Source organism: Hyla sarda, unplaced genomic scaffold (genome assembly GCF_029499605.1).
Source record: "Hyla sarda isolate aHylSar1 unplaced genomic scaffold, aHylSar1.hap1 scaffold_292, whole genome shotgun sequence".
In the NCBI taxonomy this organism is placed as follows: Eukaryota; Metazoa; Chordata; class Amphibia; order Anura; family Hylidae; genus Hyla; species Hyla sarda.
In genome coordinates, this window is record NW_026609629.1 from 203345 (window position 1) to 225907 (window position 22563).

Sequence of the window (22563 nt, forward strand, 5' to 3'; positions counted from 1 at the left end):
CCATGATGCCACTCAGAAGGTGAACCAGTGGAAGGGTTGGTCTATGACCCGCAGGGAAAGGGTACACCTGATCAAATCGTACCTGCTCCCCTTGTTTATCTATCTGGGCAGTGTATGTATCTTACCAGAGGCTTACTACACTAGGATCTACAGCCTGTTTTTCCAACTGTTATGGGGGAACAGGATGAACCTAGTCAAGAGGGAGGTTACGTACCGCACAAGGAGACTAGGGGGTTTATCTATGGTAAACCCTGTGGTATTCTTAACAAACACCTTCTTGAAAGCCAACATCTCAAACCTCTGGTCAGAGAGGGCTCCTCCGTGGGTACTCTCCTGCGGGGAATGGTTTCGGCCTTTCTTCCAGGAATGGGAGACAGGAGGGCAAGTGAAGGACCTCCGTACGCCCCATGGGCATCTTCCGGCTTACGCTACCCCGACTCTGAAGGCGATACGTCGGTGGGGTCTGGGAGTGTGGGAGATCAGGACCCAGGCAAGGCAGTTCCTTGACAAACGGGTTCTGTTGACCCACTTCCAGAAGCCTCTGGCGCTCAGGGACTGCCCAGGTCGGGATCTGAGGGTGGGGTTGTATCTCTTAAATATGAAAAGGATCCCCCAGAAGTTTTGGGACTTGGCCTGGCGCTGCTTTCAGGGAAGCTATATGTGAGGGACAATTTGAAGTGCAGGAGATCTGATGACCGGGGATGTCCCCGAGAAGAGTGCAGGGACATGCTGGAAAGCATGGACCATTTCCTGCTTCATTGTCCCTTTAATATAAGGGTCTACAACCGGGTGGGCGCTTCCATCGGCTGGAGTCAACTTGCCGGCCTTACTTATCCAGAGTGGGCTTATGGGGCATTCAGGACCCTGGGTGGCTGTGATCGGGGCACTTTATTCTTAGTCAGCTTAGTGGTTAGGTACTACACGTGGAATGCACGGTGTTTAGTGTCTACACAGCGGAAAGTCCTCTCCGAGGTGGAGGTCTGTAGGAACATCACTGGTGACCTCGGGAAGATCAGGTCTTTGGAGTATGGCAGTCTTGGTACCAGTAGGGCTTCTCTCCTATGGAGAGGGTTTTCTTTTCATGTGCCCTAGGTACTAGACCTTTTGGGTAGAGTACCCTTGATTTGGTTAGGGACAGTGATGTAGGGACAGGGTTAGGGTGATAGTAGGGTCAGTTTATTTTTAGGGATAATGGTAGGGAGAGAGGTATGGTGCAGTTAGGGAAAGAATATAAATTTTGTATGTATCAGGATTGCCATCCTTCTTCCTGGTGGTGGGCTAATGCATGTGCACCATAGCTTTTTGTTTTGTTTTCACATGTTAAGGTTATGAAGGGCTTACAGGCACCGAACTTGGGCCTAAAGTGGGTTGTATTGTTTGTTTATGTATATTGTAATGCTGATAATGATAAAGTTGGTTGGGAGGAGTTCTAGGTTGGGAGGGTGTATTTGTGGGTGGTGGTGGTTGTTTCTTTTGGTGGACCTGGCATGGGTCAGTTATGGACTGGACATTGAGGACTATGAACTGTATGGACTCTGACCCATGTACAGGAGGGCGGGTGGTGTGGGTGAAGGGACAGTTTAGTGTAGGTTTTTTTATTGTATTTGTAGGTGTATTTTCTGTATATTTAGGTGTATATAGTGTATATAGTCTATATGAATAATATGTTATAATTTTGTTTATCTTATATTATGGCAGTCGAACCAGTTGTTATTTTTGTAGTAATTTTTCTTTGGTATTTTTGTATCCCGTAGTGGATTTCGTTTTTCTTTGGTCTAGGTCTTCTTTTCCCCAAGTTTGGGTGTTTTTGAGTTATAGATTTAATTTTCTTTCTTAACAATTAGGGGAAAAAAAAAAAGTATGTGTATATATACATATATATATTAAATTAATGGGGTGTAGTGGGAGTCCTTGTTGTGTGTGTTTTCCCAAGTTTGGGTGTTTTTGAGTTACAGCTAAATTGTGCTATTTTTATGTTTCTTTTTTTTTTGGTAATGCAAGTTGAGTATGTATGTGAGTGTTGTTAGATATTTGGTTATGTAAGATGCGTCTCTAGTATTTTCTAGGGAAAACTGGGCTGGCCGGTTAGGCAGGATTTATGTTCTTTTATTTGAAATGTAAAGTTTGGGTTTATGTTATTTTATGTTGTTGTTTTCAGTTATGTTAAAGTTGTGCTGGTTTTTGTGTTTGTTATGATTTACATTTTTCTAATAAAAAAGATTTACAGGATATAACTCAGGATCAGTACAGGATAAGTAATGTAATGTATGTACACAGTGATCTCACCAGCAGAATAGTGAGTACAGCTCTGGAGGGTGTGGTCACTAGGTTTGTCTGTTGCTGAGCTCCTGAGACTCCAGACTTCCAGAGGAGAGAGGCTGATTTTTTCCACCTGCTTTCCCAGGAAGGTGGCAGATTCCTGGGGAAGAGCCTCCTGCAATGGAGCCTCATGGCTCCACTTCCCGTTCTAGGCTGGCGGGGAGTGGAGTGAAAACTTCAACAGCCATTGTTCCGGCCGGGAGAAGATCTGTCAGAGTCTGCAGAAATGCAGGCTCTGCTTCCCAGGCTACAGGTGCCAGCCAGAGATCCACAGGTGGAAGAGGGGCACGGAAAAGCAGTGTGGAGATGTGGACGGAGAGTGGGCCCGGAGAGTCCAGTTCCACGTACTGCTCCCGCATGGCCGCAAGGTTTGTGGAGTATGAGCAGCGCGGCAAGGAGCTGAGGATGGCCAGAGAGGATCTGCGTGCGGCCCAGAGTCTGATGAGTACCGGATCCAGAAAGAGCAAGCCAGAACTGAAGAGAAGGATTACATCGCTGAAGGGAGAGATTGTGAAGCTGGAGGCGAGGAGAGCGGAGATACTGGAGGGGAGCGGTCTCTTCAAGGAGAAGCTGATCAACAGCGATCCCCAGGTAAGGTGGAGGTGGATGATGGGGAGAGTAGTGGCGGCGAAGATAGTGAGGATGGTGTTGAAGATGTGATGGAGGAAAGTGCACAATGTGCGGAAGTTGTAGCTACTCCCTGTGACACCCAGACCCAGGACAGCTACATTGAGGCTGGACAGGTGGCACTACCACCAAGTTAGAGTGAGGAGGATGACGTGGAGGGTGAGGCTGGGGGTCTGCTGAGGGCAATTGTGATGCAGGAGTCCCCAGCCCACCTCCAGAATTTCACTTTTGGGGACGAGGAATGTGAGGATGTGGTGGTCCAGCAGAGATAAAAAAAACGTAAGACGAAGGAGACGGTACAATATGTGTTTGTCCCTTTCCAGAAGTCTGGGCCAGCTGCAAAGCTGGTTCAGGCTGCGGGCTCCCCCAAACTGCCAGACCCCGTTCCTGTGGTGGAGCGGGGCCAGCACGGGGAGTACAGTAAGGCGTCAGGAAAGGCTAAGGGCGCAATAGTTGTGAAGCCCACCCATCCTGTCGGTAGGGAAGGGCAGGATGGGCTCATGCAGGGCAGCTACGCTGCCGTGTGCTCGGGGGGCGGTTCCCCGAGTACTGTGGGCACTACTGGCGCCGCGGGGCACTCCCCTGTGAGGGGGGGAGTGTCCAGGCGCCAGAGAGCGTTGTGTCTGTGTGCTCGGGGTGCGGTCCCCCCGAGTACAGTGTGTTCTGCGGGCACTGCGGGGCACTCCCCTGTGAGGGGGGGAGTGTCCCGTGCCGGGATCAGTGTCCGGCAATGGCGCCGTGGGAGGAGCTGTGGTGCGCTCGGGGGGGCAGCCCCAGACTCAGGAGGCGTCATTGCCTAGTAAGGAGGAGGAGCCATTGCCATCAGCATTGACCCCAGCAGCAGCCAAGCCAGACAAAAAGGCTTTGGTTAAACCAGCCATACTACAACTCCCAGCCAGCCCAGAGTCAGTTACGCAGGGTATGAGTGCAGGATGTGAGAATGCTGAGTGTAGTAGTGTTGTGGATGAGAGGAGTGTCAGTGGAGTGAATGTTGGTGGGAGTAGTGGTGCGAATGGGAAGTCTGGTATGGATGGAAAAAAGGATGATGTGAATGGTGGTGTGAATAGTGGGTCTGGGTCTGGGTCTGGCCCGGCTGCCCCCCCGGCAGTGACTGCTCCTAGGAGCTATGCTAATGTCGCTGCCGGGGGACCAGGGGGGTCCCCGTCTCCGTCCGCCCCCGGGGGTTACTTGCAACAGCGCCTCCTGGAGGCTCTGCGTAGGGGAGACAGGTCGATCCAGGTAGAGGGAAGGGGTGAGGTCGACCTGTCTTTCTGGATAGAGAGGCACGGTTAGGGGGCTTTCCTAGAGCAGAATGGGGAGGTGGTCTGGTCCCTCCCGACAACCAGGCAGGACAATAACCACAGGAATGTGGTACGTCTGATTTGGAGGGGTGAGGAGGCATGCCCACCTCACACTAAAGTGGTTGAGCTCCTCCTCCAGATGGAATTCAGGGCGAGTGACATCTTTGCCCTGATCCACCCCTATGGTACGTCCGAGTTTGATGTCAGTTTCGTTCGGCCAGAGGGTCTCGAACTCTTCTGGTCAAACTACGAGGTGGCGAAGAACGAGCCCGGCTGGCGGAATTTTGCCGTAAAGGCAATTTCCCGTCAGAACTCAGTCAAGAAGGTGACCATTTTGGCCCGTAACGAGTCACTTTCTTGTTACGACATCATGACCTGGCTCGGTCGGTATGGGGATGTGACGGACATGCCCAAGAAAAACATTGATGAGCACGGGATCTGGTCCGGGGCCTGGACGTTTTCCGTCAAACTCAGGCGTTCAGGGAGTACGGTTGCCCACATTCCGTCAGCCGCCTTCCTTGGACATGACAGGATCCAGGTCTTCTACCAGGGGCAGCCTAAGATCTGTCACAGGTGCGGTAGCCCCACCCATTTTAGCGCAGCCTGTACTGTACAGGTCTGTGCTTTGTGTGGTGGGGTGGGTCATCTGGCCGCATCCTGTAGGCAGATCCGCTGCCATCTGTGTGGTGTCCTCGGGCACCCTTTCAGCCGTTGTCCTAGCGCCTTCGCCCGTGCGGTGGCCGCTCCGGCTGGGGAGAGCTGTGAAGTTGCCTCGGCTGGAGAGGGTACGAGCAGGGATGGGGGCGCACCAGGGCTAGTGAGGAGGAAGGGCCCCGCCAAACTAAGGCGGGAGGAAAATCGGAGGAGGAGTAGGGAGCAGGAGAGTGCCCAAGTGATATGGGTAGCTCCGGCCCCTGCTCCTGAAGCTGGCCCTGAAATTACTGAAGCCCTGGAGGAGGACGTGCTGGATGAGGAGGTCAGGAGACTGGGCGAAGAGGAGGGCAATATGGCCGACTCTTCCGATTCCTCCCACTATGAAAGTGTGGATGAGGAGAGTGTAGAGAAGGCCAAAAAGAAAGAAAAGGGCAAAAGGAAAGGGAGAATAAAGAGGTCCAAGCCCTCTCTCCCTCGTACTGCGGGCCGGGTCCAAAGCGGAAGCCTGACTGCCCCCCCTCTGGTTGACCTGTCAAACCGGTACCTCGTCCTTGATAACATCTCCTCCCCCTCCTTGGAGGGGGAAGGTGAGGGCGAGGTGCCTAGGGAGAGAGAGCCTCTGGGGGGAACTGGGCCCTGTCCTGTTCAGGCACCTTCCTCGGAGGGCAGGGCTAGACCGGGGTCAGACGGAGACGGGGACCATATGGACCAGAGTGAGTCCAAAAAAGAGGCAAAAGCGGTCCTGCCCTTTCTTCTTCTTCTGGGGATGAGGGGATGAAGAAGAAGGGTAAGAAAAAATAAAGGTGACGCCGTCTAACTCAATCACTCATGATGGCGGCACTCACCCCATTGACGCTGGCATCCATTAACTTTGCCAGTATAAAGTCTGATACGGCTAGATTCGCAGCCTTTGATTTTCTCGGCCGCGTTGAAGCCGACATTTTCCTTTTACAGGAGACCAGGTTGTCAGATCTAGCCTCTCAGTTAAAGCCAAAAGAGAGTGGAGGCGCGGGCCCTCCCACTGGTCTCTTGCGGCTGAGCCGTATAGTGGGGTGGCGGTCCTTTTTACCGCTCCGGTTGAATGCCGGCGGGTTATTGAGTTAGAAATGGGGAGGTGCCTGATCTTAGATGTCCTCATGAAGGGGCAAGAGCTCCAGCTCATTAACATCTACGCCCCACAAACCAAGTGGGACCGCAAAGATCTCTTTATGAGGATTAAGCCCTTCCTTTTTACTAGCCGGCAAGTGATTTTTGGAGGGGACTTCAATAATGTCACGAGGTCCCAAGATAGGAGAGGTTCCAATGGTCCGCTGGCTTACGATAGCGTGCCCCTCAATAATATAGTTAGGGAAGCTCGCCTAGAGGACGCCCACATCCGGAGCCCCTCAGGCCACGTGGGTTTCACCTATCATCGAGGCAGCTGCAGATCTAGGATAGACAGGTTTTATTTAAAGGAGGAAGCCGTCTCTTCCGCAGTGTCCGTGGTTGAGGTGGAATTCTCCGATCACTGTATGATTTTGTTTTCCTTGAATGTTTCAGAGACCCCCCGGATGGGTAAAGGTTATTGGAAGCTGAATTCGTCCCTCCTGGAGGAAGCGGAGATAAGACAGTCCTTTGAGGATTTTCTTCAGAGTCAGGTACCTTTACTGGACCTTTGTAGTAGTAAGTCAGAGTGGTGGGAGATATTCAAGAAGCGGGTTGCGGGGTTCTTCCGCCAGCTCTCGAGCCTCAGGTCCCTGAATAGGTACCGCCTGTATCAGGGTCTGAGGAGGAAACTCGAGCTCCTTGTCTCGACTGGAGGTAGCCGGGAGGATATCTCCAGAGTGAAGTCCTTGCTGATGAGGTGTCAGTACGATAGACACGCATCTTTGGTTTTTGAGAGGGATTACGGGAGGTACCGCTCGCCCGACCCTTACAAGAACTGTAAGATGTCAGTGAGTAGTAAAGTGGTCTCAGGACTGATTGATAGTACGGGATCTCTGAATCGGTCCAGATCGGGGATCCTGGAGGTCGTCAGATCCTTCTACTCGCACCTCTTGGGAAGGAAGGATCTAGATCGAGACGGGATGTCGGCTTTCCTGGCTGAAACTATTCCTGAGCCAGGGGTAGACCCCTCTCTTGATGTTTTGGCAGAAGAAATCAGGGAAGAGGAAGTGAGACTGGCGATCGAGGGGCTCGCCCCCAAGAAGTCGCCAGGTCCGGATGGCTTAACATCCGAGTGGTACAGGACCTTTAAGGAGTCTTTAGCTCCCCTCTTGACTGAGGTATTCAATGAGTGTCTCTCCTCGGGCACGCTACCAAAGTCAATGAGGAGGTCAGCCCTGATTCTTCTGTCAAAGGGTAAAGATCCTAGCCGGATTGAGAATTGGAGGCCCATAGCTCTTCTCAATACGGACAGGAAGCTTCTGGCTAAGATACTGTTTAATCGGTTGGTGAAGTTTGCACCCCGGCTCCTTTCGGGGGCCCAGCACAGCTCTGTTCCAGGCCGAAGCACCTTAAGTGCTGTCCTCAGTGTCAGGGAGGCAGTGGAGCGAAGTAGTGCAGGTCTCTGGAAGGGGTACTTGTTGTCCCTGGATCAGGCTAAAGTATTTGATCGGGTGAACCACGAGTACCTCTGGTCCGTCCTCCTGAGATATGGCTTACCGAGTACTTTTGTGAATTGACTTGTCACCTTATATGCAGGGGCAGAGAGTTTCCCGCTGGTGAACGGTTGGTCTGGCCGCTCTTTTGAGGTGGGGTCCGGAGTCCGTCAGGGTTGTCCTTTGAGCCCGCTGTTATACGTGTTCGAAATCGATCCCTTTGTCCGGAGGGTAGATTGTGGGCCGTTGGCGGGAGTCGGGATGACTCTGGCGGAGTCGGATGTCGCCCAGAGAGTGGTGGCGTATGCTGATGATGTCACTATTTTCGTCTCACGGGAGGAGGTCGATATGGTGATGTTAGAGGTGGACCGCTACTCGGAGGCATCCGGGTCCAAGATCAACCGGGATAAGTGTGAAAGTCTCTGACTGGGAGGGGGAGATCCCACATTTGATCTCCCGGACACCCTTCCAGGGCTCCAACAGTCAGCAAAATTTCTGGGCATCACATTCGGCCAGGATGATTATCCCACCAAAAACTGGGATGGTAAGCTCCAGGATGCCACTCAGAAGGTGGACCAGTGGAAGGGTTGGTCTATGACCCTCAGGGAAAGGGTACACCTGATCAAATCATACCTGCTCCCCTTGTTTATCTACCTGGGCAGTGTATGTATCTTACCAGAGGCTTACTACACTTGGGTCTGCAGCCTGTTTTTCCAACTGTTATGGGGGAACAGGTTGAACCTAGTCAATAGGTAGGTTACGTACCGCACGAGGAGACTAGGGGGTTTATCTATGGTAAACCCTGTGGTATTCTTAACAAACACCTTCTTGAAAGCTAACATCTCAAACCTCTGGTCAGAGAGGGCTCCTCCGTGGGTACTCTCCTGCAGGGAATGGTTTCGGCCTTTCTTCCAGGAATGGGAGACAGGAGGGCAAGTGAAGGACCTCCGTACGCCCCATGGATATCTTCCGGCTTACGCTACCCCGACTCTGAAGGCGATACGTCGGTGGGGTCTGGGAGTGTGGGAGATCAGGACCCAGTCAAGGCAGTTCCTTGACAAACGGGTTCTGTTGTCCCACTTCCAGAAGCCTCTGGCGCTCAGGGACTGCCCAGGTCGGGATCTGAGGGTGGGGTTGTATCTTTTAAACATGAAAAGGATCCCCCAGAAGTTTTGGGACTTGGCCTGGCGCTGCTTTCAGGGGAAGCTAAGTGTAAGGGACAATCTGAAGTGCAGGAGATCTGATGACCGGGGATATCCCCGAGAAGAGTGCGGGGACATGCTGGAAAGCCTTTAACATAGGGGTCTACAACAGGGTGGGCGCTTCCATCGGCTGGAGTCAACTTGCCGGCCTTACCTATCCGGAGTGGGCTTATGGGGCATTCAGGAACCTGGGTGGCCGAGATCGGTGCACTTTATTCTTAGTCAGTTTAGTGGTTAGGTACTACACGTGGAACGCACGGTGCTTAGTGTCGACCCAACAGAAAGTCCTCTCCGAGGTGGAGGTCTGTAGGAACATCACCGGTGACCTTGGGAAGATCAGGTCTCTGGAGTATGGCAGTCTTGGTACCAGTAGGGCTTCTCTCCTGTGGAGAGGTTTTTCATTTCATGCGCCCTAGGTACTAAACCTTTTGGGTAGAGTACCTTTTATTTTTGGTTAGGGGCAGTGGTATAGGGGTAGAGATAGGGTGAGGGCAGGGTCAGATTTATTGTAGGGATAGAATTAGAGAGAATTGTAGGGGGAGTTAGGGAAAGAGTATAAAATGATTTATATATCAGGTCTGCCATCCTTCTCCCTGGTGGAGGGCTGATGCATGTGCACATTAGCTTTTTGTTTTGTTTTCAGTAGACATGGTATGAAGGGCTTACAGGCAACCAAACTTGGGCCTAAAGGGGGTTGTGGTTCAGAGTGTATAAGTTTGTATATAAGTTGGTTGGGAGGAGTGTTAGGTGGGGAGGGTGTATTTGTGGGTGGTGGTTTTTGTGGTGTTTTGGGGACCTGACATGGGTCAGTTAAGGACTGAGAACTATATGGACGGTATGGACTCTGACCCATGTACAGGAGGGGTGGTGTGGGTGAGGGGACAGTTTTAGTGTAGGTGTTTTCTGTTGTTTTCTGTAGTGTATTTATTATATTTTATATATTTTCAGTAATTTTTGTATATATTGTGTTTTGTATTTATATTGTTTTATATTATATAGTGTAGTGGCAGTCGGGCCTGTAGTAAAGTGGTGTCATACGTATTTATGTGTATGTTTGTGTATGTTTATGTTTCTCCTTGGGGGGGGCGCTCCCCTCCGGTGTCTCTGCTCTCCTCGCCTCTGGCTTTGCGGTCTCGTTTTTCGGCGGTGTTGTCCTTCTCTTCGGTTCTGGCTTTCTCTTTTTGGGTCCGGCGCTCGCCGGATTCTGGGCCGTGCGCGGATCCTCTCTGGCCGTCCTCGGCTCCTTGCCGTGCTTGGCGTGCTTCGTGGGCCTTGCGGTCGTGCGGGGGCGGTGCGTGGGGCTGGACTTTTTGGGCCCTCTCTCCGGCCGCATCTCCGCGCTGCTTTTCCTTGCCCTTCTTTCACCGGTGGATCTCTGGCTGGGAGGTAGAGCATTATTTTGTATCGAGTATTTTTTTTATTTTTTATTTTTTTTAAGCGAGTTGTGCTTAGTAATTTATTTATTTATTTATATATTTTTTTCTTCTCTTCCCTGGGTGAGGATAATTTTTGAGTTATAGCCAGTTGTGCTACTTTTATGTTCCTTTTTGTTTTATTTTTATAGCCAGGTCGTGCTGAATTTTATGTTTATATATTTTTTATAAGCCAAGTTGGGCTATTTTTCTGTTCATGTTTTTTTTTGTATGTGTGTTTGTGTGAGTTATTTTGGTATGGGCAAAAGGAAAAAAAAAAGTGTATTTTAGTAAATTTGGGCTGGCCGGTTAGGCAGAGTTTGTTTTTGTAATTTTATTTTTGTTATGTTTGTTATAGCTGGTTAAGCTTGTTTTTGTTTTATGTTTTGTATTGGATGTGTTTTGTATTTTTATAATAAAAAGAGTTACAGGATATAGCTCAGGATCAGTACAGGATAAGTAATGTAATTTAAGTACACAGTGACCTCAATAGCAGAATAGTGAGTACAGCTCTGGAGTATAATACAGGATATAACTCAGGATCAGTACAGGATAAGTAATGTATGTACACAGTGACCTCAATAGCAGAATAGTGAGTACAGCTCTGAAGTATAATACAGGATATAACTCAGGATCAGTACAGGATAAGTAATGTAATGTATACACACAGTGACCTCACCAGCAGAACAGTGAGTACAGCTCTGGAGTATAATACAGGATATAACTCAGGATCAGTACAGGATAAGTAATGTAATATATGTACACAGTGACCTCACCAGCAGAATAGTGAGTACAGCTCTGGAGTATAATACAGGATATAACTCAGGATCAGTATAGGATAAGTAATGTAATGTATGTACACAGTGACCCCACCAGCAGAATAGTGAGTACAGCTCTGGGTTTATTAGGGTCAGTCAGGTCTGGTAAAGGTAAGCAGGGCTGGTCAGGAGTGGTCAGGTTTGGGCAAGATCTGCAGGGTTAGTCATGGGTTATCAGGTTTGGTCAGGTGGGTCAGTCAGCAGGGTTGTTCAGGGTCAGTCAGGGTTAGTCTGAGTCGGTAAGGGTTGGCCAGGGTGGTTAGAGGTAGTCAGTGTTTGTCGGTATGGGTTGTCAGGGTCGGTCAGGGTCAGTAGGGTCTGTCATGGTCAGTAGGGTCTGTCATGGTCAGTAGGGTCTGTCAGGGTCAGTAGGGTCTGTCAGGGTCAGTAGATTCGGTCAGGGTCAGTAGGGTTGGTCAGGGTCAGTAGATTCGGTCAGGGTCAAAATGGTTGGTCAGGGTCAGTAGGGTCGGTCAGGGTCAGTAGATTCTGTCAGGGTCAGTAGATTCTGTCAGGGTCAGTAGATTCTGTCAGGGTCAGTAGGGTCGGTCAGGGTCAGTAGGGTCTGTCAGGGTCAGTAGATTCGGTCGGGGTCAGTAGGGTCGGTCAGGATAAGAAGGGTCGGTCAGGGTCAGTAGGGTCGGTCAGGGTCAGTAGATTCTGTCAGGGTAAGTAGGGTCGGTCAGGGTCAGTAGGGTCGGTCAGGGTCAGTAGGGTCGGTCAGGGTCAGTAGGGTCGGTCAGGGTCAGTAGGATCGGTCAGGGTCAGTAGGGTCGGTCAGGGTCAGTAGGGTCGGTCAGGGTCAGTAGGGTGGTCAGGGTCAGTAGGGTCGGTCAGGGTCAGTAGGTTCGGTCAGGGTCAGTAGGGTCGATCAGGGTCAGTAGGTTCGGTCAGTAGGGTCGGTCAGGGTCAGTAGGATTGGTCCGGGTCAGTAGGTTCGGTCAGTAGGTTCGGTCAGGGTCAGTAGGGTCGGTCAGGGTCAGTAGGATTGGTCCGGGTCAGTAGGTTCGGTCAGGTTTGGTCAGGGTCAGTCACTGTCGGTGTGCTCTCTCTCGCAGGCCTCCAACTGGATGAGAACTTGCAGACTATGCAGAACGGCTCCGTCCTGAGGAAAGTGAAGTCTCAGGGTCAGTAGAATTGGTCAGGGTCAGTAGGATTGGTCAGGGTCAGTAGGGTCGGTCAGGGTCAGTAGGGTCGGTCAGGGTCAGTAGGGTCGGTCAGGGTCAGTAGGGTCGGTCAGGGTCAGTAGGATTGGTCCGGGTCAGTAGGTTCGGTCAGTAGGTTCGGTCAGGGTCAGTAGGGTCGGTCAGGGTCAGTAGGATTGGTCCGGGTCAGTAGGTTCGGTCAGTAGGTTCGGTCAGTAGGTTCGGTCAGGGTCAGTAGGTTCGGTCAGGGTCAGTAGGGTCGGTCAGGGTCAGTAGGGTCGGTCAGGGTCAGTAGGGTCGGTCAGGGTCAGTAGGTTCGGTCAGGGTCAGTAGGGTCGATCAGGGTCAGTAGGTTCGGTCAGGGTCAGTAGGGTCGGTCAGGGTCAGTAGGATTGGTCCGGGTCAGTAGGTTCGGTCAGTAGGTTCGGTCAGGGTCAGTAGGGTCGGTCAGGGTCAGTAGGATTGGTCCGGGTCAGTAGGTTCGGTCAGGTTTGGTCAGGGTCAGTCACTGTCGGTGTGCTCTCTCTCGCAGGCCTCCAACTGGATGAGAACTTGCAGACTATGCAGAACGGCTCCGTCCTGAGGAAAGTGAAGTCTCAGGGTCAGTAGGATTGGTCAGGGTCAGTAGGATTGGTCAGGGTCAGTAGGGTCGGTCAGGGTCAGTAGGGTCGGTCAGGGTCAGTAGGGTCGGTCAGGGTCAGTAGGGTCGGTCAGGGTCAGTAGGATTGGTCCGGGTCAGTAGGTTCGGTCAGTAGGTTCGGTCAGGGTCAGTAGGGTCGGTCAGGGTCAGTAGGATTGGTCCGGGTCAGTAGGTTCGGTCAGTAGGTTCGGTCAGTAGGTTCGGTCAGGGTCAGTAGGTTCGGTCAGGGTCAGTAGGGTCGGTCAGGGTCAGTAGGGTCGGTCAGGGTCAGTAGGGTCGGTCAGGGTCAGTAGGATTGGTCCGGGTCAGTAGGTTCGGTCAGTAGGTTCGGTCAGTAGGTTCGGTCAGGGTCAGTAGGTTCGGTCAGGGTCAGTAGGGTCGGTCAGGGTCAGTAGGGTCGGTCAGGGTCAGTAGGATTGGTCCGGGTCAGTAGGTTCGGTCAGGGTCGGTCACTGTCAGTGTGCTCTCTCTCTCGCAGGCCTCCAGCTGGATGAGAACTTGCAGATTATGCAGAACGGCTCCGTCCTGAGGAAAGTGAAGTCCCGGAACTGGAAGAAACCACGATACTTTAAACTGCAGGAGGATTGTATGACTGTGTGGTACAAGTCCAAGAAGACGGGCAACACCAAGTCCACATGTGAGTGCCAACTCCTCATTTCCACACACAGCTGAGGGTTTGCTCCAATCTCATCCAGACATTTATCTTACTATCCTCTGCCTAGACTGGATGTCATTGTAGAAAACTCTCAGCTGTAAGAAGTAATAGGTCTGTATAAGGTTACAGTAAAGCCGTTCACTGACAGCAAGCAGAGCTGCGACTAAAGGTCACACATTATAGAAAGTGGAAAAGGTTCCCATCCGCACAATGTGATAGATCAGATAATGATCAGCTGGAAAGTCAGCGCAACCATTAATGTCGCCACTCAGACCAGACTGCTGGGAATGGAGTTTAGTACAGGATATAACTCAGGATCAGTACAGGATAAGTAATGTAATGTATGTACACAGTGACCTCACCAGCAGAATAATGAGTACAGCTCTGGGGTATAATACAGGATATAACTCAGGATCAGTACAGGATAAGTAATGTAATGTATGTACACAGTGATCTCACCAGCAGAATAGTGAGTACAGCTCTGGAGTATAATACAGGATATAACTCAGGATCAGTACAGGATAAGTAATGTAATGTATGTACACAGTGACCTCACCAGCAGAATAGTGAGTACAGCTCTGGGGTATAATACAGGATATAACTCAGGATCAGTACAGGATAAGTAATGTAATGTATGTACACAGTGACCTCACCAGCAGAGTAGTGAGTACAGCTCTGGAGTATAATACAGGATATAACTCAGGATCAGTACAGGATAAGTAATGTAATGTATGTACACAGTGATCTCACCAGCAGAATAGTGAGTGCAGCTCTGGAGTATAATACAGAATATAACTCAGGATCAGTACAGGATAAGTAATGTAATGTATGTACACAGTGACCTCACCAGCAGAATAGTGAGTCCAGCTCTGGAGTATAATACAGGATATAACTCAGGATCAGTACGGGATAAGTAATGTAATGTATGTACACAACGACCTCACCAGCAGAATAGTGAGTACAGCTCTGGAGTATAATACAGGATATAACTCAGGATCAGTACAGGATAAGTAATGTAATGTATGTACACAGTGACCTCACCAGCAGAATAGTGAGTACAGCTCTGGAGTATAATACAGGATATAACTCAGGATCAGTACAGGATATAATGTAATGTATGTACACAGTGACCTCACCAGCAGAATAGTGAGTACAGCTCTGGAGTATAATACAGGATATAACTCAGGATCAGTACAGGATAAGTAATGTAATGTATATACACAGTGACCTCACCAGCAGAATAGTGAGTACAGCTCTGGAGTATAATACAGGATATAACTCAGGATCAGTACAGGATAAGTAATGTAATGTATGTACACAACGACCTCACCAGCAGAATAGTGAGTACAGCTCTGGAGTATAATACAGGATATAACTCAGGATCAGTACAGGATAAGTAATGTAATGTATGTACACAACGACCTCACCAGCAGAATAGTGAGTACAGCTCTGGAGTATAATACAGGATATAACTCAGGATCAGTACAGGATAAGTAATGTAATGTATGTACACAGTGACCTCACCAGCAGAATAGTGAGTACAGCTCTGGGGTATAATACAGGATATAACTCAGGATCAGTACAGGATAAGTAATGTAATGTATATACACAGTGATCTCACCAGCAGAATAGTGAGTACAGCTCTGGAGTATAATACAGGATATAACTCAGGATCAGTACAGGATAAGTAATGTAACGTATATACACAGTGACCCCACCAGCAGAATAGTGAGTACAGCTCTGGAGTATAATACGGGATATAACTCAGGATCAGTACAGGATAAGTAATGTAATGTATACAGTGATCTCACCAGCAGAATAGTGAGTACAGCTCTGGAGTATAATACAGGATATAACTCAGGATCAGTACAGGATAAGTAATGTAATGTAATGTACACAGTGACCTCACCAGCAGAGTAGTGAGTACAGCTCTGGAGTATAATACAGGATATAACTCAGGATCAGTACAGGATAAGTAATGTAATGTAATGTACACAGTGATCTCACCAGCAGAATAGTGAGTACAGCTCTGGAGTATAATACAGGATATAACTCAGGATCAGTACAGGATAAGTAATGTAATGTATACAGTGATCTCACCAGCAGAATAGTGAGTACAGCTCTGGAGTATAATACAGGATATAACTCAGGATCAGTACAGGATAAGTAATGTAATGTAATGTACACAGTGATCTCACCAGCAGAATAGTGAGTACAGCTCTGGAGTATAATACAGGATATAACTCAGGATCAGTACAGGATAAGTAATGTAATGTATACAGTGATCTCACCAGCAGAATAGTGAGTACAGCTCTGGAGAGAGGTTGGGTGTGTCTGAGCTCCTGTTACTTCCAGACTCTTCCAGTGAAGCAGTGATTTCCATCCGCCCCTCCCCAGGTGTGTGGCAGATACCTGGGTAGAGGGTTTTCCTGCTATGGAGCCCCAGGAGGCTTCATCTTGCACTCCCCGTACCCGGCCGGCGGGGGGTGCAAAGGAAAATGTGACGGCCAGCAGCCAGGATGGGGTGAGACGATCCACCAGGGCCCATCGCCATGTGGGGCCCCCTCCCCCATCCCCAGCTGGGAGCTGCAAGGCTTCCAGCAAAAGCTCCTCTGGGAAAAGAAGCTCATCCAGGCAGAGGAGTGGAGTGAAGGCTTCTACCTCAGGCTCCTCAGAACCCCAGCAATGGGGGGTCAAGGGGCCAAGGGAATCCCTGGAGACTTTTGGTTCAAGAATCCAGGCAAAGATGGCCCAATATGAGCAACTTGGGAAACAGCTTTGTGGTCTTAGAGAAGATATAAAGTTTACAACTTACCAGGCGGATACAGCAGCCAAGGGCAAGAGAGCAGCGTTCACTGCAAAGGTGAGAGCACTAAAGAAAGAGGTGGAGGAGATTGTGCAGCTGAGAGCGGACATTGTGGCTGGAGCCGGCTTCTTCAGTGAGAAGATTCTTAATGAAGAGAGGTTCCCCAAAAAGGGGGTCTCCAGAGGTGCAGAAAAAGAAAGTCACCAAGATGAGAGTGAGGAGGAGATGGAGGGAGGTGAGGAGGGGGATGTGAGTGAGGGGGATATGGACACGGGTTCTGCTTGTACCACCACTGTTACCCCAGACCCCCCACTTACCCTCAGTGCGGACTACATAAACCCGGCTCAGGTGGCCTTACCTCCCTCCAGTGAGGACGATGAGGATGGCAGTGACTGTAGTGATTGCAGCGGCTCGGCAGATGGGGGTCTCCTGCGTGCGATTGTTATGCAGGAGTCCCCCACCCGTCTGGAGAACTTCACTTTTGGTGATGATTTGGGCCCAGAAGAGAAGGGGAAGAGGAAGAAAGTGAAGGGCAAGAAGAGGAAGAAGGCACAAGGAGTGAAATTTGTATTTTCTTCTTTCCAGCAACCTGGGTCGGCTGAGAAGTCAGCTCAGGGTGCTGGGTCCCCCAATCTGCCAGACCCCGTTTCTGTAGTGGAGCGGGGCCAGCATGGGGGATACAGTAGTGCACCCAAAATGGCCGCGGGTGCTATAGAAGAAAAAGGGCACCATCCTGTGAGGGGGGAGGGTGTCCAGGCACCAGAAAATGGCGGCAGTTTCTCCCGTTCAGGGGGCGGTCCCCGGGTTGAAGTGAGCGGTACAAGTCCTGGCGCTGCAGGGCACTCCCCTGTGAGGGGGGGGAGTGTCCGGGCACCAGACCTTGGTGGTTCAGGGGGCGGTCCCCTATGTGCGGTTGGTACCGTTTCTGGCGCTGCGGGGCACTCACCTGTAAAGGGGGAGGTTCCCTGCACGTCAGCTGCAGTAGGCGGGGCAGGAGTGCGTCCGGAGGGACAGCTCCTGCCAAAATCCATGACTTCGTGTGAGGGGGCGGTGCCATCCATATCAGAGGCGGAGCCTGTGTCTGCACCCCAGAAGACTGGAAATGCAACCTTAGTCCTGAAACCAGCGACCCTTATACATAATGCAATAGACCCAGCCAGCCCAGCCTGTAATATACAGAGTGTAAGCAAGAGTGAAAGTGAGAGCAAAAATGTGTGGAAAAATGGTAATGTCCAGAGTGTGAGTTATGGTAGTGCGCATGGGAGGAGTTGTAGTAGCAGTGTGGATGAGGGGTGTGCAAGTGGGGTGCAAGAGAGGGGTGCAAGGGGAGTGCAAGAGAGGGGTGCAAGTGGAGTGCAAGAGAGGGGTGCAAGTGGAGTGCAAGAGAGGGGTGCAAGTGGAGTGCAAGAGAGGGGTGCAAGTGGAGTGCAAGAGAGGGGTGCAAGTGGAGTGCAAGAGAGGGGTACAAGTGGAGTGCAAGAGAGGGGTACAAGTGGAGTGCAAGAGAGGGGTGTAAGTGGAGTGCAAGAGAGGGGTGTAAGTGGAGTGCAAGAGAGGGGTGCAAGTGGAATGCAGGTGAGGAGTGGTAGTGGAATGCCAGAGAGAGGTTTGACTGACACCTCAGCTAAGAACAAGGGTCCTGGTTTGGGATCTGGGTCAGGTCCTGGTTCGACTGCCCCCCCGGTAGTGGCTGCTTCTCCCAGAAGCTATGCCAGAGTCACTGCCGGGGGATCAGGGGGATCCCCATCTCCATCTGGCTCTGGGGGTCACTTGCAACAGCGCCTCCTGGAGGCTCTACGTAGGGGAGACAGGTCAATCCATGTAGAGGGGAGGGGTGAGGTTGACCTGTCTTTTTGGATAGAAAGACACGGCTTAGGCGCCTTCCGAGAACAAAACGGGGAGGTGGTCTGGTCCCTCCCGACATCCGGGCAGGAAAGTGGCCGTAGGAATGTGGTCCGTTTAGTGTGGAGGGGCGAAGATGCATGTCCGCCTCGGGGTAAGGTGGTTGAGCTCCTCCTCCGGATGGAATTCAGGGCAAGTGACATCTTTGCCCTGATCCACCCCTACGGTACTTCCGAATTTGACATCAGCTTCGTTCGGCCGGAGGGTTTGGAACTCTTCTGGTCGAACTATGAGGTGGTGAAGAGTGAGCCCGGCTGGCGGGATTTTGCCGTAAAGGCGATATCCCGTCAGAATCTGGCCAAGAAAGTGACCGTATTGACACGTAACGAGTCACTATCTTGCTATGACATCATGACCTGGCTCAGCCGATATGGGGATGTGACGGACATGCCAAAAAAGAACTATGACGAACATGGGATCTGGTCTGGGGCCTGGACGTTTTCCGTCAAACTGAAGCGTTCGGGGAGCACTGTTGCCCACATCCCATCAGCTGCTTTTCTTGGGAGAGACAGAATCCAAGTTTTCTACCAGGGGCAGCCCAAGGTCTGTCACAGATGTGGCAGCCCCACCCACTTTAGCGCAGCTTGTACCGTGCAGGTCTGTGCACTGTGCGGTGGGGTAGGTCATCTTGCCGCATCCTGTAGGCAGATCCGGTGTCATCTGTGTGGTGTCTTAGGACACCCTTTCAGCCGTTGTCCTAGCGCTTTTGCCCGGGCAACTGTCACCTTGGCTGGGGAGAGCAGTAATGTTGCCTCAGCTGGGGAGGGCACGAGTGCGGGTGAAGGTGCAACAGGGTCAGTGAAGAGGAAAAGTCCCGCCAAGCTGAGGCGGGAGGCTAATCGCAGAAGGAGCAGGGAACTGGAGAGTTCCCATGTGGCAGGGGTAGCTTCTGACCCTGCTCCAGAGGTTAGTCCTGAAACTGCTGAGGCCCTGGAGGAAAATGTGCTGGAGGAGGAAGTGAGGAGAATCTGTGGAGAAGAGGGCAGCAAGGCCGATCTTTCCGATTCCTCCCACTTTGAAAGTGTGGATGAGGAGGGTGAAGAGCGGCCAAAAAAGAAGGGCAATAAAAGGGGAAAGAAGAGGTCGGAGCCCTCTAGTCCCCGTGCTACGGACCAGGTCCCAAGCGGAAGCCTACCTGCCCCCCCTCTGATTGATCTGTCTAACCGGTTCTCTGTCCTTGATGACATCTCCTCCCCCTCTTTGGAGGGGGTGGTCGAGGATGGGGTACCTGAAGTGGGGGAGCCTCCGGGGGGAACTGGGCCCTGTCCTGATGGGGCAATTTCCTCAGGGGATGGGGCCAAACCAGAGCCAGACGGAGATGGGGATTCAAAAATGGACCAATCAGAGTCTAAAAAAAGGCTAAAAGAGAAAGAAGCCTCCTCGTCTGGGGATGAGGGGGTAAAGAAAAGACAGAAGTGAGGGGGTTAGGGCCGTCTAACTCAATCACCCATGATGGCGGCACTCACCCCATTGACGCTGGCATCTATTAACTGTGCCAGTATAAAGTCTGATACGGCTAGATTCGCAGCCTTTGATTTTCTCGGCCGTGTTGAAGCCGATATTTTGTATCTGCAGGAGACCAGGTTGTCAGATCTTGCCTCCCTGGTAAAAGCAAGGAGAGAGTGGAGGTGCGGGCCCTCCCACTGGTCTCTTGCGGCTGAGCCGTATAGTGGGGTGGCGGTCCTTTTTACCGCTCCGGTTGAATGCAGACGGGTTATTGAGTTAGAAATGGGGAGGTGCCTGATCTTAGATGTCCTCATGAAGGGACAGGAGCTCCGGCTCATTAACATCTACGCCCCACAAACCAAGTGGGGCCGCAAAGATCTCTTTATGAGGATCAAGCCCTTCCTTTTTACTAGCCGGCAAGTGATCTTTGGAGGGGACTTCAATACTGTCACAAGGTCCCAAGATAGGAGAGGTTCCAATGGTCCGCTGGCTTACGATAGCATAGCTCTCAATAATATAGTTAGGGAAGCTCGCCTAGAGGACGCCCACATCCGGAGCCCCTCAGGCCACGCGGGTTTCACCTATCATCGAGGTAGCTGCAGGTCTAGGATAGACAGGTTTTATTTAAAGGAGGAAGCCGTCTCTTCCGCAGTGTCCGTGGTTGAGGTGGAGTTCTCCGATCACTGTATGATTTTGTTTTCCTTGAATGTTTCAGAGACCCCCCGGATGGGTAAAGGTTATTGGAAGCTGAATTCGTCCCTCCTGGAGGAAGCGGAGGTAAGACAGTCCTTTGAGGATTTTCTTCAGAGTCAGGTACCTTTACTGGACCTTTGTAGTAGTAAGTCAGAGTGGTGGGAGATATTCAAGAAGCGGGTTGCGGGGTTCTTCCGCCAGCTCTCGAGCCTCAGGTCCCTGAACAGGTATCGCTTGTATCAGGGTCTGAGGAGGAAACTCGAGCTTCTCGTCTCGACTGGAGGTAGTCGTGATGATATCTCCAGAGTGAAGTCCTTGTTGATGAGGTGTCAGTATGATAGGCACGCATCTTTGGTTTTTGAGAGGGATTTTGGGAAGTACCGCTCGCCCGACCCTTACAGAAACTGCAAGATGTCAGTGAGTAGTAAAATCATCTCAGGACTGATTGATAGTACGGGATCTCTGAATCGGTCCAGATCAGGGATCCTGGAGGTCGTCAGATCCTTCTACTTGCACCTCTTGGGGAGGAAGGATCTAGATCGGGACAAGATGTCGGCTTTCCTGGCTGAAACCATTCCTGAGCCAGGGGTAGACCCCTCTCTTGGCGTTTTGGCAGAAGAGATTAAGGAAGAGGAAGTGAGACTGGCGATCGAGGGGCTTGCCCCCAAGAAGTCGCCAGGTCCGGATGGCTTAACATCCGAGTGGTACAAGACCTTTAAGGAGTCTTTAGCTCCCCTCTTGACTGTGGTATTCAATGAGTGTCTCTCCTCGGGCACTCTGCCTAGGTCAATGAGGAGGTCAGCCCTGATTCTTCTCTCAAAGGGTAAAGATCCTAGCCGGATTGAGAATTGGAGGCCCATAGCTCTTCTCAATACGGACAGGAAGCTTCTGGCCAAGATACTGTTTAATCGGTTGGTGGATTTTGCACCCCGACTCCTTTCGGGGGCCCAGCACTGCTCTGTTCCAGGCCGAAGCACGTTAAGTGCTGTCCTCAGTGTCAGGGAGGCAGTGGAGCGGAGCAGTGCAGGTCTCTGGAAGGGGTACTTACTGTCCTTGGATCAGGCAAAAGCATTTGATCGGGTGAACCATGACTACCTCTGGTCCGTCCTTCTAAGATATGGCTTACCGAGTACTTTTGTTAATTGGCTCAAGATCTTGTATGCAGGGGCAGAGAGTTTCCCGCTGGTGAACGGTTGGTCTGGCCGCTCTTTTGAGGTTGGGTCCGGAGTCCGTCAGGGTTGTCCTTTGAGCCCGCTGTTATACGTGTTCGCAATCGATCCCTTCGTCCGGAGGGTAGATTGTGGACCGTTGGCGGGAGTCGGGATGAGTCTGGCGGAGCCGGATGTCGCCCAGAGAGTTGTGGCGTATGCTGATGATGTCACCATTTTCGTCTCCTCGAGGGGGGAGGTCGATGTGGTGATGTCAGAGGTGGACCGCTACTCGGAGGCTTCCGGGTCTAAGATCAACCGGGATAAGTGTGAAAGTCTCTGGCTGGGAGGGGGGGATCCCACATTTGATCTCCCGGACACCCTTCCGGGGCCCCAAGAATCAGCAAAAGTTTTGGGCATCACATTCGGCCAGGATGATTATCCCACCAAAAACTGGGATGGTAAGCTCCAGGATGCCACTCAGAGGGTGAACCAGTGGAAGGGTTGGTCTATGATCCTCAGGGAAAGGGTACACCTGATCAAATCGTACCTGCTCCCCTTGTTTATCTACCTGGGCAGCGTATGTATCTTGCCAGAGGCTTACTACACTAGGGTCTACAGCCTGTTTTTCCAACTGTTATGGGGGAACAGGATGAACCTAGTCAAGAGGGAGGTTACGTACCGCACGAGGAGACTAGGGGGTTTATCTATGGTAAACCCTGTGGTGTTCTTAACAAACACCTTCTTGAAAGCCAACATCTCAAACCTCTGGTCAGAGAGGGCTTTTCCGTGGGTACTCTCCTGCAGGGAATGGTTTCGGCCTTTCTTCCAGGAATGGGAGACAGGAGGGCAAGTGAAGGACCTCCGTACGCCCCATGGATATCTTCCGGCTTATGCTACCCCGACTCTGAAGGCGATACGTCGGTGGGGTCTGGGAGTGTGGGAGATCAGGACCCAGTCAAGGCAGTTCCTTGACAAACGGGTTCTGTTGACCCACTTCCAGAAGCCTCTGGCGCTCAGGGACTGCCCAGGTCAGGATCTGAGGGTGGGGTTGTTTCTTTTAAACATGAAAAGGATCCCCCAGAAGTTTTGGGACTTGGCCTGGCGCTGCTTTCAGGGGAAGCTATATGTGAGGGACAATTTGAAGTGTAGAAGATCTGATGACCGGGACTGTCCCCGAGAAGAGTGTGTGGACACGCTGGAAAGCATGGACCAT

At 51.3% G+C, this 22563-nt stretch overlaps 1 protein-coding gene across 1 annotated transcript in view; it reads left to right on the forward strand.

Moving 5' to 3' along the window:
- Positions 1-22563, forward strand: part of LOC130327113 (1-phosphatidylinositol 4,5-bisphosphate phosphodiesterase delta-4-like) — a 148482-nt gene that overhangs the window by 32585 nt on the left and 93334 nt on the right. Inside the window, exon 2 of the mRNA XM_056553381.1 lies at positions 13176-13334. Within this exon, the coding sequence (XP_056409356.1) occupies positions 13176-13334 (159 nt within the window). The remainder of the gene's footprint in view (positions 1-13175; positions 13335-22563) is intronic.